This window comes from Rhinolophus ferrumequinum, chromosome 2 (assembly GCF_004115265.2).
Source record: "Rhinolophus ferrumequinum isolate MPI-CBG mRhiFer1 chromosome 2, mRhiFer1_v1.p, whole genome shotgun sequence".
Classification (NCBI taxonomy): Eukaryota; Metazoa; Chordata; class Mammalia; order Chiroptera; family Rhinolophidae; genus Rhinolophus; species Rhinolophus ferrumequinum.
The window spans coordinates 46523369-46541740 of NC_046285.1; the positions used below are offsets into that span (position 1 = coordinate 46523369).

At 34.6% G+C, this 18372-nt stretch overlaps 1 protein-coding gene across 1 annotated transcript in view; it reads right to left on the reverse strand.

The window, feature by feature from the left end:
* POLQ (DNA polymerase theta) overlaps positions 1 to 18372 on the reverse strand; it is an 86636-nt gene that overhangs the window by 39183 nt on the left and 29081 nt on the right. The window contains exons 13-16 of the mRNA XM_033121474.1: positions 13160 to 13353; positions 12124 to 12248; positions 10612 to 10855; positions 797 to 3906 (exon numbers count right to left, since the gene is read on the reverse strand). Of these exons, the coding sequence (XP_032977365.1) occupies positions 797 to 3906; positions 10612 to 10855; positions 12124 to 12248; positions 13160 to 13353 (3673 nt within the window). The remainder of the gene's footprint in view (positions 1 to 796; positions 3907 to 10611; positions 10856 to 12123; positions 12249 to 13159; positions 13354 to 18372) is intronic.

Sequence of the window (18372 nt, forward strand, 5' to 3'; positions counted from 1 at the left end):
TTATAGAATAACATATTATGTATTATATATATGTGTGTGTGTGATCTTTTTAGAGAAATGTTGTGTTTAATGGTAAAGCTTAGCACACGCTAGCTCCGGGTGCGGCCTGGAGTTGAAGTAACAGGGTCAGGGAGGTGACCTCCACAGAGCCTCACAAAGTGAAGAGGATGAGGACGGCACCCATCAAACGGAAGCACCCCATGGCCTCAGAAAGGGCACAGACCAGAATGACATAGGAGAAAGAGCTGCTGTTATAGTTTCCAGACATATGCCAATACATGCCCCTGAACCAGTCGCACCAATTGTGGTGGCCCCAGCTGCAATAAGCTTGACCACTGTGTCAATGTCCCCGGAGACAGCAAGGGTCTGGAACTCCTGACAAGCCACCTATAGAGGGGAGCTGCTGTAGGATGTTTAGATGGGATCTCTGGCCTACTTGGAAGGAGAGAGACACGGGCCTGATTACCCAGGTACAACAGTCTGTCAGAGTCAGGAGAATGAGTTGTGCCTTGGTGGTCTGCATTTTTTCAGTCTCCCAGCTTGCAACCTTGGTCTCACTGCTCAGCTCTCCCACCCAGGTGTCCTGGGGCTGCCCATCTCTCATACCAGAGGGCAACAATTACTAACCTAGTTGTGCTGGACAATAAGGCTCTTCTACATGTAAACCCACATCAGAGAAACTTATTAAGCTTTAAATAAATTTATTACGTTTAATATCCAATACTGAAAAGTCTGTCCCCTCTCAGTTTACTATTTTATATTTAAATATGAAAAAATTAAAAATAAAATTTCTTACCTCGCTTAAACCTACCACCAATAGTAGCACTTTTACAAGATGTCAAATTACTGATCTTTTCACAAGCCAGTGAGATGGAAAATCGCTTTTTGCACTGCCACTCCTTTATAAACGTTTGAAAGAGAATTTGGTCACTTGCTACATCAATTATGGCCAAGCTTTCTGAACTGCATGAGGCTGGAGTTAACTGTGATCCATCCTGTGATAACTGCAGTGAAAAACTTGTGTCTCCAACAGGACTGTTGTCTTTTACATTCTTTCTATTCTCTGGGCTTAAGTCATGGCTTTTAATAGCTGAAGGTAAGCCAAACGAATAACTTTCACCAGGTTGTAAAACACTACTAGTTTTCCAAAGTTTTCCAGAAGATGTTTCACGAATACCTGGAAATGCCAGCTTAGAAGCAGACGCTGGAATGGGTGTAGGAGGAATGAGTCCATTATCATCAACTGTATAGCTTTCCTTACAAGGCAAGAGGGATGGGGTTTCACCATGAATAGCATTGTTCGCAAATGCCTCAATCGTGCTTTTTATGTCCATATTAGGGGAATATGAAATTCGTTGTACTTGATTTAACTCCAAATTTGAAACTACTTCTTGTTTGTCATTTAACTCTCTGTTTTTTTCTTTCAAACTAGACAAGTCTGTAGTGGTTAATTTTGGCTGTTCATTTTCTAGAGGACTGGACACTTTATCTAAAATCCTTTGCAGTCCTGGACTTAAATCAAATGATTCTCCTGACCATAGTAATGAATTATTTTGTTTTGTCCCAGTTAATTTGGATTCTTGAGACTTTTCATCTTCATCTCCTTCAATTACTTCTCTTTGGGGATAATCATTACCCACTGGATCACATGGTTCTAATGTTCTAAAAGATACTGCAGTATTATGTTTATCCTGGACAGGAAATATATCTACATTATCCAAAGCTTCAACCATCTGAACAGAATCTATTTCTGAAAATACAATAGACTCATCACTGAAACAAGTCAACTGCTGCTGATTATCTTGATTCGCATCCATATTTGATTTAATTGGGTCCTCTGGTTTCAGACATAAAGAATCACTGAAATGGTCTGACATTATTTCAGAAGGAAGGGGTTCTTTTGTTTGGACACCAGGTGGTTGTTCTTTAATGAGGTAGTCTTCACTGAAACTGTCAAACAGTAAACTATCACTCAAATTTAAACTTGTTTCAGGAACTGGCAGACATTCTACTTCTACGCCAGTGGGAGTTCTCTTTTGAGGAACTAGAGATATAACTGGTTTCATAGCTTCCTGTGTTTGATAACCTTCAAGAAAACTATTTAATTGGGAGTCAGTAACAGAAAGTTCATTCCCTTTAAAACAAGGGCCATTTTGCCTCAATAATACTGGAGAATGAAAAAGTGGGCTTTCTGGAGTCAGGATATCAACCCCAGGTGAATCAGTGCTTCGTTTCACAGTGCCTGCAGTCGTCGGTTCCAAATGGTCTACATTTGTCCCTCCTGGAGAACGCTGGTCACCAGGAAAGGCAAAGTAAATGTCATTCTGAGAAGAGCTCATTGAGCCCTGGGTGCCCAGGCTCTTCCGCATCATCTCCGCTGCCAGATTGGTGTCCTTTGCTGCTTCTTGTTTGGCATTTTCAGTTACCATCTGTTGTATTATTTTCTCTGACTGAGTATCCAGGTAGAAACTATCTTCAAAATCACAAGGAACTAACCCTAAGCCAGAAACACAATTATTTTTGTTTGCTGCATGAGCATCTGTTTGTCCTTGAATTCTAGAAGGATTTACAAAATTCTTATGCTGGCCTCCAGATTTACCAAATGCTCCAGTTGGTAGATGTAATCCACTGGGTATATCAGTGCTGCTTATGTTATCTCCCGATACCTGAAGATTATTTAATTTATTTTCCTCAGCATTAAACTTTACACTTTTACATTCGATAATACTAGCCTTTGAGTCTCTAGTCATATAACCACTGACTATCTCACAGGGCATTTGCGTCTCTATTATTTTTTTCTGTTTAGTATAAGTGTTTGTCTGTTTATCAGACTGCTTCTTAGTGCACTGGTTAATCGGATGCATATCATGGTGTCTCACATAAATATTACGTTTTTTTGAATCATTTTCTACCAGCACTTCATCTATTTTTTCTGACTCCACAACAGTTAATCCTCTTCCATTTTCACTAACCACACTAGTGGCTTGACAAGTCTGTTTTTCACTCTGGGATCCTGTGCTATAATGCTCAACAAGAATACCACTATTTATTGTTTTCTTCCTTGAACAACTTTGTTCTGTTTGTGATGGGAATGATGTTTTATTATATTTTCCCTCAGCACTGAAAGATACATTTTTAGCAAATGGCCCAGGACTTCCAAATTCCATATTCTTTTCATCTAAGGTAAATGAGTCTTCACAAGGAACAGGATTAGATACAGTTTGTTTTTGTAAATCAGTTCTACGCTTTCCACAGTCTTTCACAGGGCTACTGCATCTGGATCGTTTTAGATGCTTACTATGTTTCCAAGATCGAAAGGTGGTACCCAGCTTTTCTGAACTGCAATTCAAAGCTTCCTTTTTTGTTTTCTCAGATGAGAGAGTCTGAACAATTTTCTTAGTACTTGTTTTTCCCTCATTTGGAGAGGTTCCCAGCTTCTCTTTACTTATATTCAAGGACATCCGTTTTCTTGCTCTGGAAATAGAACGTACCTGACGTTGTTGATGCCCATCCTGATAATAAAAAGAATTTGTATGCTCTCCGTTTTTATCTAAATCTTGCACTGTATTTGGTGAATGCTTAACAGAAGAATCACTAAATATTGTGTTACTTTTTTTCTCTGATGTTAATCTTTTACAAGAACTCTTAGTTTGGGATATAAATTTGTGTTCCTTTACTTCTGACTCACTGCTGGTCAATGAGTGTGTATCAGAATTTAAAAGGGAATGTGGATTCCATTGCACTCCCATTTCAACTAAGTCCTGCTGTAGAATTATTTTGGCTTCTTCCACTATTAGGGCTGCTGCTTCCCTTTCAGTTAAACCTTTTCTACCAGTCACCCAAATAGTGTGCATATTCCGACGTTCTTCAACTGCTTCCTCTTCCTCATCCACTGCCTTTCGGGCACTATACAAGGGGATAAAAAAAGAAATAAACTAATGCATTGATTCATTCATCATCCAACAAATAAATTAAGCATCAATCTGAGTTGTTCTGAGAATGGAAGAAATAGCACTGAACAAGAGGGAAACATATCTGCTGTCTTAGTGTTTACATTCTAGTTGGGGAAATCTGAAAACAAACAAATATTAAAGACCATTCTATGTCCACTGGTGACAACAGATGTGTACAACAAATGTAGCACCAGGAAGGGATGGGTGATTCTGCAATTTTTAAATAGCATACTAAGGGAAGACCTAAGGCAGAGTTTTAAATGGAAAGCTAAAATAAGTGAGTGTCAAAAACTTTCATTGAAAACAAATCCTCCTATATAATATGAACCCCAGACTTTGAAGGAACTGGAGAGTTTTCAAAAGAAAGCAGAAATTGGAAGGGAGTTACCAAGGTGGAGTAATAGGGACTGATTTAGCCTCTCACTCAAAACAACTGAAAAACCAAGGCTAGGTCATAAAAGACAGTGCACCTTCCATTTTTCTCTCTTGGATCATTCACACTGGGGGAGACCAACCATCATGGCACGAAGGCATCAAGCAGCTCTATGGAGAAACTCAGGTGGAGAACTGAGCACCAACTTGCCAACATGTATGTGAGTCCCCTTAAAAGCAGATCCAAGTCAACTCTTCAGATGACTACAGTCCTGGCCAACAACTTTACTACTTACTACCTCATGAGCGAACTCAAACCAGAACCACCAGCAAAGGTGCTCCCAAAGTCATGATTCACAGAAACTCGGACTGAATATGTATTCACTGTTGCTTTTAAGCCACTCAGTTCTTAAGCAACTTGTTTCATAACAATAACTAACTAATATGCCTAGTAAAACTATCAAACTTCAAAATATGGAAAAGAAATCTCAAGGCCTACATATTTAGAGGGGCAAAAGAATCATACTCCCACCAAATTTTTCAAAAACAGGACAGTGCAAAGAAACAGCATTTTCAAAAACCTCAATAAAAAAAGTGTTGAGCAAGGATTTATACCCAGCTAAGATGTGCTTCAAATATTAAATTATAGAAAAACAGTTTTAAACATATAAGAACTTAGGGAACTCTATACTGTATATGGTCTCCTAAGAAAGAAGTATACAAACAATTAGTAAACTTTAATAAACCACTCTTATTATAAGATAGATGAAGGGTTGACGGGGGAGGGGGGTATAAATAAGAATAAAGAAGATTTAATGAACATCATCAGTAAGGGAGAATTTATGAATACATTTCAAACATTTTTTTTAAATTAAAGTTTATTGGGGTGACAATGGTTAGTAATATTATATAGGCTTCAAGTGTACAATTCTGTAATACATCATCTACATATCACATTGTGTGTTCACCACCCAGAGTCAGTTCTCCTTCCATCACCATATATTTGACCCTGTTTACATTTCAAATACTTTACCCTTATACTGTGTTTCCCCGAAAATAAGAACTAGCTGGACTATCAGCTTGTCTTTTGGAGCAAAAATTAATATAAGACCCAGTCTTATTTTACTGTAATATAAGACTGAGTCTTATAATATAATGCAATGTAATATAATATAATATAATATAATACCGGGTCTTATATTAATTTTTGCTCCAAAAGATGCATTAGAGCTGATTGTCCGGCTATGCCTTATTTTCGGGGAAATATGGTAATAGAGACTACACCTAGTTTGTATTGATCATATATGTAGGTCATAAAGAAAACATTAGTCAGTTCCAAAAAGTAGAAATGTGACAAACAACACTACTGGATTGCAATGCAATAAAACTAGAAACTAGTAACAAAATTAAAAAAATAGCAAAAAAGAAAAAAAAGTAAATTAATAATTTCTAAGAAATAACAACAAAACCCCTACATATCAGAATCGATGGGTTATATTTCAAATAGAGACTATAGGAAAATTCATAGTACTAAACTAAAAACGTAGTATTTTATTTATCAATAGGAAAAAATATAAAAGTCCACAAATTAAACTCCCAATTCAACACACACACACACACACACACACACACACACAAAACTAGAAAAAGCACAGCAACTTAAAACAAAAGAAAGCAACAGGAAGAAAATAATAAAATTAAAAGTAGGAATTAATGAGGTACATTTTTTTTAAAGTAGACCTAGCTAATAAAACAAAATCCTAGTTTTTTTTAATTAACAAAATAGACAAACCATCGGCTAACTTGATTGAGAAAAAAATAGAAGTTAGAAATTTTACAAAATAAAAAATGACTGAAATAGGAAAAAAATTTTAAATTCCTAAGAGACTAATGTACAGATCTCTGTGAAAATATATTTGAAAATCCAGATGAAATGGATAATTTCTTAGGGAAATAAAGATTACCAAAACTGACCCCATTAGAGATAGGACACTTAGAGAGACTAATTTTTGGAAAAATAAAATAGAGAAGATGATCAAGGAACTAACCTCATAAAAAAGCACCATCCAAGATGGTTTTATAGAATTATATCAAACCTTCAACCAGTCCCAATACACTATAAATTATTGCAAAGTACTGAAAAGAAAGAACAGCTTCCTAATTCTTTTTCATGAAGCAAGTCTCATACTAAACACTGACAGCAAAACTTGAATATAGTCCAAAACATACACAAGAAAATATACATCAATACTATTTATAAATAATGCAAAAATATACTATATTACATATTAGAAAACAATCCAACATCACATAAAAAATAAAATCCCATGACCAAGTAAAATGTATACTGGATCAGAAAATTGATTCAATATTAGTAAATCTGTTGATATAATACACCATGCTAATAGATGTAAGGGAAAAAAAGAACTTTTTTAACTATCTCCAAAAATACTAAAGAAGGCTTTGACAAAATGCAATACCCATTCCTGATAAAAATGTTCAAGAAAATTATAATTAATGGACATTTTCTTTAAAATGTTAAAAATACATACATATATCAAAAAATGATAGACCTGAAGCCAGTATCTATGAGGGTAACATCAGAGGTATTTCCACTAAGATCACAAACAACGCAAAAAATGCTGACTATCTCTAGTACTACTATCCTTATTACCACTACCTATTAGAGGTATTAGCTAATTCAATTAGATAAGGAAATCAATTAGAAGCATCATAAGAATTGTTAAGAAAGAACTAAAACATCTCTATCTGCAGTTGATATAACTATACACCTGGAAATCGTAGAGAAACAATGATAAAAGTAATTTGAAAAAGGAATTCAGAAACTAGCAGGATAAAAAATATACAAAAATCAATAGCTTTCATATACTCAAATAATAACCTTGTAGAAGATATCATAGAAGCAAGCCACCAATTAAAACTACAATAAAGATTAATAGGAATAAATTTAATATAATAAGAAACGTACAAAACCTGTATGAGGAAAACTTTTGAACTCCCGAAAAGCTATACAAGGACAATTTAAAAAAAAAAAAAAAAAAAAAAACTCCTTGAAATCACAAAGACTAGATCAAATGCAAAGATATCACCTATCCTTGAACAGATTGACTCAACATTATAAAGATGTCAGTTCTAAGTTAAATTTCAATCCAACCCCAACAATATATCAACAGGCACTTTAAATTTCATATGGGTAAACAGACAAAAATAGCCTGGAAAATAGGAAAAACTAGGAGGAGGTAGTTGGCCTACCAGCCTTTAAAATATACTATATAGCCTTTTTATTAAGAGGATGGTATTGGCTCATGAATTGGCAAAAAGAGCAACAAACAGCATAGAAATTCCAGAAATAGACTTAATTACATATTGATATCTAGTATATGATGAAGGTGGTATCTCATCTTACTAGGAGTAAGATAAACATTTTTATAAATGGTAAAAAGATAAAATTAATTCAGACCACATTATATGCAAAAATCAAATTCTAAATGCATCAGGAATCTAAATGCAAAATTCAAATACTAGAAGAAAATGTGCAAATTCCTCTTTACTCTCAGTGTAGGGATTTTCTAACTATCACAATGCAGAAGCAAAAATGAAAAGATCGATAAAATAAATCAATAGAAAAATAAAAATTCTGCATGGGAAAACAATGTAAAAAACGTCAAAAGATAATTCATACATTTTGAGAAAATATTTGCAATATACATATCAAATAAAGGATTAGGAACCCTAATCAATTTAAAAAAGAAAACACTCTTTAAAAAGGAGAGGAAAAAGACCAAAACCTATAAGAAATATAAGGAAAAAAACATAACCAGATAATTTACAAAGATATAAAATAAATGATCCTGAAACATGAAAAGATATCTACCATCATTCACGATTAGAGAAATGCACATTAAAACCATACTGAGATACAATTTCTGATCTATCAGACGCAAAATGAAAACCTCTAACAATAGATTCTGTTGGCGAAGCTGTGGGGTAATAGGCTAGTGATAGTGTGACTTGCTAGACCCTTCTGCGGGGAAATTTGAAATTTAATAAGCTACGTATGCACTTACATTTGGCAATCCCATGTCTAGAAATTTACTCTGAAGAAACATCACCAATAATATGAAAATACATATGCACAAGATAATTCTTTGCAGATTGTTGGTAACGGCAAACTGTTTGATACCATCTAAATACTAGCTCTAAGTACTAAAAGAGTGGCCAAGTGCCAGATACACCAGTTTCTATTCAGAAAATTAACATTAATACAATACTATATCTACTCTACACACCATGTTCAAATTTCACCAATTGTTCCATTTACATCCTTTTTCTAGTCCAATCTAGAATAAAATAGTGCATTTAGTTGTCATGCTTCTTTATCCTCCTTTAATTAGAAACAGCTCCTCAGTTGTTTTTCCATGGTCTTGATATTTTTGAAAAGTACTAGCCAATTATTTTGTAGAATGTCTCCCAATTTAGGTTTGTCTAATGTTTCCTTATGATAAATTCATGTTAGACATTTTTGATAAAAATACTTCAGGATCAGGAGTAATGTGACTTTCTCAGGGTGTCACATGAGAAGGCACATGATGTTGACTTGTCCTATTACTGATGCCACTAAACTTGATCAATAAAGTTCTGAGGCATAGTCATAGCAATAACAGCCTTAGCATAATACAGAAATGACTCCAAAATGTGTTAACAAACAACTTTATTCCAATTAAAAATTTGTAAATATATACTTCCTTCAGTAGACTCCCTGGAAGGGTCAAGTATGTTGTTACCACAGTGATACTCCCACACCTGAAGTTTTTCACCTCAGGCACTATCTGTACATATTTCTAAATGAGTATGACTATATCCAAAGATTCTGTGAAAATCAGAGGCTCCAGAGGAGAGCAACACATTTATAAGGTTCTAAAGTGTACTCCAGGGAGACTTCAGCCAAAGATATACCCCAAAGTGACAAAATCGCACACCAGTTGCTCGCTCTTCTGGTCCGGGGTCACAGGAGTGGCCCGGCCCCCCCAGCTCCACTGGGAATTGCCCTAGTGGGGACTCTACAGCGGCCCCCGACTGTGGCAGTTCTCTGCATGGTTGTGTTCCTAAGGTTCCAGGGGATTCCATCCTTCAAAATCTAGGTAGACGTTGCTATGCCCCTACAGTATGCTGCACCAGGATCCAAACAGAGCCATACCTGGGGTGGCGACGCCATACAGAGAGCGGAGGCCACCCTGTGAGCTGGCACTGGGGGACAGCGAGGCTGCTCCTGTGACTATTCCCCATTCCTTCCCACACCTATGACAAGTTTCTGAGCCTGTGTCAGGCCTAAACTGAGTGAGAGAGAAGAAACACTGAGCTGGAAATGAGACTGATACTTTCTTTAATTTAGAACAAAATTTTAACATCTGAAAATAAAACTGTTAGTACCTGCAAGTGCCTAAATAGCAATAGGATCTGGCTGAGGTTTTATATAAGAGTGAGTTCAAAGAACAGTGGTTGAGAAAATAAGCTACTCCTTGATTGTATGCCAAGTCCAGCCCATTCAATGAATCGGTTACAAACATGAAAACAACAGTGAGAATCCTCTACTCACAAGCTGTTTGAGAGATTAGTGTTCCAAAGAACAATCAAGAGGAGTACATTTTTTTAAATTAAAGTTTATTGGGGTGACAATTGTTAGTAAAGTTACATAGATTTCAGGTGTACAATTCTATATTACATCATCTATAAATCCCATTGTGTATTCACCACCCAGAGTCAGTTCTCCTTCCATCACCATATTTTTGATCCCCTTTACCCTCATCTACCACTCCCCTACCCCCTTACCTTCTGGTAACCACCAAACTATTGTCTGTGTCTATGAGTTTTTGTTTCTCATTTGTTTGAACCAAAAACAACAAAAAACAAGACAAACAAAAGAGGAGTACATTTTAAAGTGCTCTTGTCTAAAGAAAGTCTAAGATGAGCCCAGGATATACACTGAAAACCAGTATGAGCAGAAAGCCTTGGAAATTTTACTCAATCTTTCTAGGGGAGAATTACGATACTTTTAGAAATGTCTTTTAAGTCATGAAATATTTTAAAGGTATAAAAAATAAAAAGTAATCCTAAAGGGGGAAAAAGTAGCTGTATTTTCTTCCACTTACACCACGTATATCATGATATTATCAAAGAGAAAAACATTTTAATGCAGTATCTATTATTTAGAAATTGACATGCTTTTTCATTTAATAACCCTATGCAGAGAGTGGGATTCTCTTACCTTTTAAAAGGCACAGCATTTTTCAGAACAGTCTCCACCTCAGCAATATTTGCTCTGGCAAGATCTGCCACAGTAAGAAAGCCAGAAGCGTAGAGAAACCTGGCTCTCTGTGCATTAAGTAAGGACACCCGGACCAGGTCACACAGCTCCCTCTGGATGCCAAATGTAAGACGCTTCTGAAATTGGGAAAGTAGTAGTTCCATGTTGTGCCAGCCCAGGCGATTGGAAAATACTGTAATCATCCCTAGAATGTTCACAGAACATTTATTGAATTAAAAATTCTTTATAGATCAAGTCTCTCTTTCTTTAGATATACTTTCATTTCATTGTTTCTTTTTTTCCTGGAGAATTGTAGAGTTTAACAGGGCCAAGGTGTAAGTTAACAGTAGAATAGACATACATTGAGGGCCTAACTAATTGGCAAACAAATATTCTAAACACATTAAATGTCATCTCCTTTATTCTTAACCATGCATTTGACATTTAAAAAACTGAGCAGAGCATGTAAACACAAAACAAAAAGCCTTCCCCCTAGTTCATTCCTCTCACTCTCTTCATTCCTTTCTTTTTTTAAGGAAGAGAGAACTCTTAAAAACAGGTAAGGGACTCTTTCCACCTAGAGGAAAGCAAGAGAACTGATTCAAATATCCAAGTGCTGAGAAGACTATAAAAAGTGAAGCTCCCACCGACATCTTCTTCAAAGAAAGGTTGCCCAGCTCAATAGCTAGACACTCTTGAAATAAAGAAGCCAGAGTAGCCAAGTGCCAAGTCATTAAGAAAATCACTTCCCTGTGAGAATACTAACCCCAGAGGCAATCAATCTGAGATCTTTGTTGCCAGTGAATTGAAGGGGGAGTCTCTCCCTTCTTACCGCACCCCCCCATCTTTCCCTTAGTACTCTCTCATAGATGCACACACCTTCACAATATACACACTCTCCAGCAGCCCAGGGTTTCCTGCTAAAGGGCTTGTAAGCATTCCTTGACAAAATCGGACCCTTAACTTTCCTGTTTGCATAGCTTAGAGAACATGGATTTAATTTTATTAAGGGAGACTACTGTTTCCTTAGAGAAGAGATAATAATTTAGAACACATAGACAGAAATCCAGAAATGCTTTTCCACTTGCCAGCCTCTTCCTCAACAGCAAGTGTTAATCAGTAACTAGATTAGAAAAGGGAGAACTTTGTTTCTGTTTCTTCTTGCATCAGGCAACAGGAAAAATAAAAAAGAAGCAGCAGAAAACAAAGGCCTGGTCAGCAGGACGCTAAGGAATGAAGGGGACACTAATGTCCAGACACTCAGCTGGCTGCTGGTCTTCGGTGACAGGGAACCTGAGGTCAGGGGAGCTGTAGTTTTCCGATGACAGGGATAACACAAAATTATGGCTTGACACGATCCCCTCACTTTTACTGAAGTGTACAACAAAATGGAATTTGGGAAAGAAAAGTAATCTTAACTTGACCACAAATCACAGAATCTTAAGTAAATGCGGAAACTCTTGTTTAACTGACCTGCATAAACAGCAGCTGACTGTTGTAAAGACTGAATCTGTCCACGATTGCATCCATATTTCTTATTAATTTCCTTTAAGGGAACTTCACTGATTAAATCTAATAACACAAGACTGGTAAAAAACCTGGAAAGTAAATCACCAAAAATATGATAAGAGATCACTTACGTCTACTATGAACATATATGTTGTGAAACAAGGAAGAATCAAAAAGGCAAGAAAGGGTTTACACACTCCGAGAAGATTCCTAATAAGATATAGGATAAGTGGACAAAGACTCAGTGTTTGTCCACTGAGCTCAATGTTTGTCCAATGAGCTCAATGTTTATAAAGTAAGTTCTGACATATATTAGTTACTATAGCAAATAACTAATATCTGTATAACAAACATATTTCAATAATGCTAATTAATTTGAAGAAATAAGACTTGGTTCAAGAAACGTGATGGCACAAAAATTTAAAAGAACACTTGACACAATTATATGATCATCTAATCATATTTCAATAAATTGACAAGATTTAATTATAAAAATCAGTTTTACTTTGAATGGCAATAGTGCCACAAATACTCCAAGTATATAAATCCTTACAAAATTTACACTTGACTATGTTGTAAATAATATATAGACACTAATGCTTTAAGAAAAATAATTTTATTTATTTCAAAAAAGCTAAAAGCCTATCCAATTTCCCCATCGGAATCTTTTAATTGGCTCTTCCCTACTGGTAATGAATCACTTGAAAGGATGATAGAAACATCCTTCCTTTCCTTAAAGCATACTGATTCACATCTTCTCTAAGGAAAGGAACTAATTAAATGTTCTCTTTTAAAAGGTCTTCATATATAATGGCTTCTAAACTACAAGTATCAAGGATGAAAGTAATATATCAATAAATACAGTAAATTGAAAATTTTTACTATATTTAGCCAAAACTTTGATTTTAAGGGCAATGAAAGTGATTTCAATAAAGTAGACTTCTACTGTATATCCAATACTGTGCTAAATACTGGGTAGTCCAGGCTCCTTGATATTTACCTTTTATGGATGGCCATTTGTCGGTACTGTCTTTCAGTTCTGGCTACTACTTTTCCTTTCACAGAGCGAGCCAAGAACCCTTCTTCAACTCCCACTAGCTCTGCCACCCGTTTCATAGAAGTTGGCAACTTCTCCCACAAACAGAAATATCGATACCAATCTATTGTAGTCCAGTCCTCAAACATAGGTGTAACCTAAAGGGAAGAAGCATAATTCATTAGGTAAAACTTGAATTACAAAAGGAACAAGTAAATGTAAATGTCATATTAAAAACAAAGGCCTCAGTATTTGGAAAAATTTCTAAATGTGATAATACTTCATTTATATGGAAACTTCATTTATTCACAAACAATTCACAGACAAGAGAAAAAGAAGAGACCACTAACATACAACTGGATTTCATAGCCTCCAAGAACTTTAATCACAGACACTTTTAATCTCTATATTCCGATGTGAAGTACCTTAAGTATTTTATATGACTTCTAAGAAAGAATCAGGAAAATAGAACGAGGAGTGAGGAGAAAAAGAATCAATATCCATATTTGCTACAATATATTACCTACAATGTCCTGGATTCAATAACACAACAGCACAAAACAAAAAAACTGTAAGACATCCAAAGAAAAAAAGAAGTGTGTCTCAAACACAGGGGAAAAGCAGGCAAAAGAAACACTTTTGAGAGATTCCAGATGTTGGAAATATCAGACAAAGACTTCAAGGCAAATATTATGATTATGGTCAAAGGACAAAGGGAAACCATGTTTAATGAAGTAAAAAAAAGGTCTACCAACAATGTTTCACCAAGTAGAGAATATAAGAAAAGAGAAAGAACTGATATTAAAAAAAAAAAGAGCCAAATGGCAATTCTGGAGTTGGAAAGTTCAATAATTGAAATGAACAATTCACTACAGAGCTTAACAGTAGCTGCAAGCTGGCAGAAGAAATGGCAAAAACGAAGATAGAACAATAGAGATTACGCAATCTGAGAGGGGAGAAAAGGGAGGGGAAAATGAACAGAGCCTCAGAGAAATGTGGGAAGCATTAAGTACACCAACATATGCATAATTGAGTACCAGGAGAAAATACAAAAAAATAAATAAAAATGGAAAAAAATTATGGCTAAAAACTTCCCAAATTCGATGAGAAACATTAATCTACATACCAAAAGACTAACTGAACTCCAAGTAGGATAAATGCAAAAAGATCCACACGCAGATGCATCATAGTAAAAATGTAAGAAACAAAAAAAAGAGAAAATCTTGAATGCAGCAAAAGAAAAACAACTCATCATACACAAGGAAAACCCAATAAAATTAAGAACTGACTTCTCATCAAAAACAAAGGAGGCCAGAATGCAGTGAAATGACATATTCAAACTGCTGGAAGAAAGAAAAACTGTCAACCAAGAATATCATATAAAGGAAAATTATATTTCTAAAATAAAGGCATAATAAAGACATTCCCAGATAAACAAAAACCGAGAAAATTTGTTGCTAGAAGATTTGCCTTACAAGAAATACTAAAGAAAGCTCTTCAGATTGAAAGAAAGTGACCCAAAACAATATTTTAACTCCACACAAAAAAACAAAGAGTTCCAATAAAGGTAATTCTATGGGGACATATAAAGATAGTATTATTGCATAGTTCCCCTGCTTTCTTCTCTTGACTGTTTTAAAAAGCAACTGTACAAAAAAGTGTAATATAACATAAAAAAAAAAAAAATACAAGCCCAAAGAAAGCAAGTGTGAGCAAAGCTGTATTGGAAATGACAAAAGATAGTAACTAAAATCCATAGGAACAAATAAAGAAAAACACAAATCTTAAATGAGAATGTTGATGTAACAAACTCTGTAAATATACATTTGCTTTCCTTTCTTCTCGCAGCTTCTTTAAAGATATAAAATTATATAAAACAAATTATAACAATGGATTGTTACATTTGTAACACATACAGATGTCACATGTATAATAGTAATAGCACAAAAAAGGAACAGGAATAGAGGTATACAAGAATAATGTTTCACATATCACTGGAATTATGTTAGTGTACATTTTGAGCTGTATATAGTAACCCATTAAATAACCACTGGTAAGGTAACTCCAAAAATATAGAGAAAAATTAATTAAAGAAATTAATATGTTATACAGAAAATATTCACTTAATTCAAAACAAATCAAAAAAGAAATATAGAGGGGAAAGCCATGAGCTATATAGAAAATAAAAAGACACAAAAAATATGAAAGATGTAAATCCAACTATTTCAATAATAACATTTAACGTGAATGGGTTAAATAATCTAATCAAAGGCAGAAATTGACAGGCTGGATAAAAAAACAGAATCCAACTATATGCTGTCTATAGGGGACACAATATAGATTAAAAAATGCAAATAGGTCAAAAGTAAAAGGAAGGGAAAATATCACACAAATCACAACCATACCAAAGCCAGAGTGGCTATATTACTATCAGAACAAACAGACTTTAAAAAAAACTGTTAACAGAGATAAGAGGAACATTTTATAATGTTAAAAGGATCAATCCATCAAGTGTAATAGATATAACAATTGTAAATACCTCCAGGGCCTTGAAATATGTGAACAAAACTTGACAGATATGAAGAGAGAAATAAACCATTCAAAAATAATAGTTGAAGACTTAAGTATCCTCACTTTCTTTTTTTTTTTTGAATTTAATTAAAATTTATTGAGGTGACAATGGTTAGTAAAATTACACAAGTGTACAATTCTGTAATACATCATCTACATATCACATTCAACAATGGATGGAAAACTACCATGTTTCCCTGAAAATAAGACCAGGTCTTATATTAATTTTTGCTCCATTAGGGCTTATTTTCAGGGGATGTCTTATTTTTTCATGTACAACAATCTACATTTATTTAAATACAGTCATGTCATCTTCTTCTGGAACATTGTCATAGCATACTAAATGCGTCCATCTGGCTGACGATCTTAATTGGGGCTTATTTTCAGGGTAGATCTTATTTTCGGGGAAACACGGTAAGCAGAAGATCAACCGGAAACATAAGAGTAAAACAATACACTAAATCAACTACACCTAATAGACATATGTTGAACTCCACCCAACAACAGCAAAATGCATATTCTTCTCAAGCTCACATTGAACATTCTCCAGGATAGACCACATACTCAGCAATAAAACAAGCCTCAATTAATGTGAAAGGATTGAAATCCTACAAAGTATGTTTTACAGCAATGGAATGAAATTAGAAATAAATGACAAAAATTTTTGGAGATTCACAATGTAGAAATTAAATAAGACACTATTAAATAACAATGCATCAGAGAAGAAACAATAGAAATTACAAAGTACCTTGAATGAATGAAAATGAAAACATAACATACCAAACTTACAGAATGCAGTGAAAGAAGTGCCTTGAGGGAAATTTATATCTATAAATGTTTACATTAAAAATGATCTAAAAATCAACATCCTAATGCTCTACCTTAAGACACTGCAAATGGAAGGTCTAAGTAAACCCAAAGGAAGAAGAAGAAAAATAATAAAGTGCAGAAATTAATAAAAGAGAGTAAAGAGAGAAATCAACTAAACCAAAATAGGTTGCTAAAAGGTAAACTGAGGAACATCAAATTTTTTCAAGAGTTCATTTGAGCACACAGTGGTTCAAACTGCAGTGCCAAACGAAAGGTGGTTAAGAGCCCTCCACTGAAAGGACTAGGGGCAAAGTTTTTATAGGGAAGGTGCTGAAATGAAGCAAAGCAAATAAATTATTTGATTGGTTATAGCTTAAGCAGTTGCCAGACTTGGGAAAGCCTAGTTGGCTGGCTATGATTGGTTGTTCTTAAGTTTCATTTTCTTAGACTCAAGCACACTGACTCTTTGCTTAGATAAGCTACCAAGACATTAGATCTACCTCACTCTAATGGCCTCCTTGTTTAAAAACTTTTAACAGTTCTTTGAAAAGATCAACAAAATTGAAATACTTTTAGCTAGTCTGATCAAGAAATGAAAAGACTCAAATTACTAAAGTCAGGAATGGAAGAGGGGGCACCACTACTGACTGACCTTACAGAAATAAAAAGGATTATATGGAAATACTAGAAACAATTAAATACCAACAGATTGGATAACCTAGATAAAAATGGACAAATTCTTGGAAACACAGAAACTACTAAAACTGATTCAAGAAAAAATAGAAAATCTGAATAGACCTATAACCAGTATAGACACTGCATTAGTCATCAAAAATTTACTCCAAAAAAAAAAAGCCCAAACACAAATAACTTGACTGGTGAAATCTCCCACATGTTTAAATAAGAATTAATAGGAATCCTTTATGAATTCTTCTGGAAAACCAGAAGAGGGAACACTTCTTAACTAATGCAATGAAGCTAGTATTACCTCAAAACCACACAGAGTGAGGAAAGAGAACTACAGACCAATATATCTTATGCATATAGATTCAACGTTCCTTAACAAAATACCAGTAAACTAATCTAGCAATGTATAAATAGTATTATACATGACCAAGTGGTATTTACCTGGAAAATTCAAGATTAATATAATATCTGAAAATCAATTAATGAAATACACTATATCAATAGAGTGAACAAAAACTGCAGGATGATCTCAATAGAAACAGAAAAAGCACTTGACAAAATTTAACTCTCTCATGATAAAAATATTCAACAAACTAGGAATAGAAGGTAACTTCCTCAACCTGATAAAAGCCATCTGCCAAAACAACAACAACAAAAAAAAAACAACAACAAAAACACAGCTAACTTGATGGTGAAAGACTGAATGCTTTCCCCCTAAGATCAGGAACAAAACAAAGATGTCTGCTTTCACTACCTCTAGTCCACATTTTATTGCAGATTCTATTCAGGTCAATTAGGCAAGAAACATTAATAAAAGACATCCAGATTGGCGAGGAAGAAACAAAACTATCTCTCTTTGCAGATGGAAAGCTCTTATCTATAGAAAATCTTAAGGAATTCACCAAAATACTATTAAAGTTAATAAACAAGTTTAATAGGTTGCAGGATACAAGATAAATATACAAAAATTTGTTTTTCTATACACTTTAATAAACAATCTGAAAATGAAATTAAGAAAGCAATTCCATTTACAGTAGCATCAAAAAGAATAAAATGCTTAGGAATAAGCTTTAAAAAAGAAATACTAAACTTTTACTCTGAAAACTATA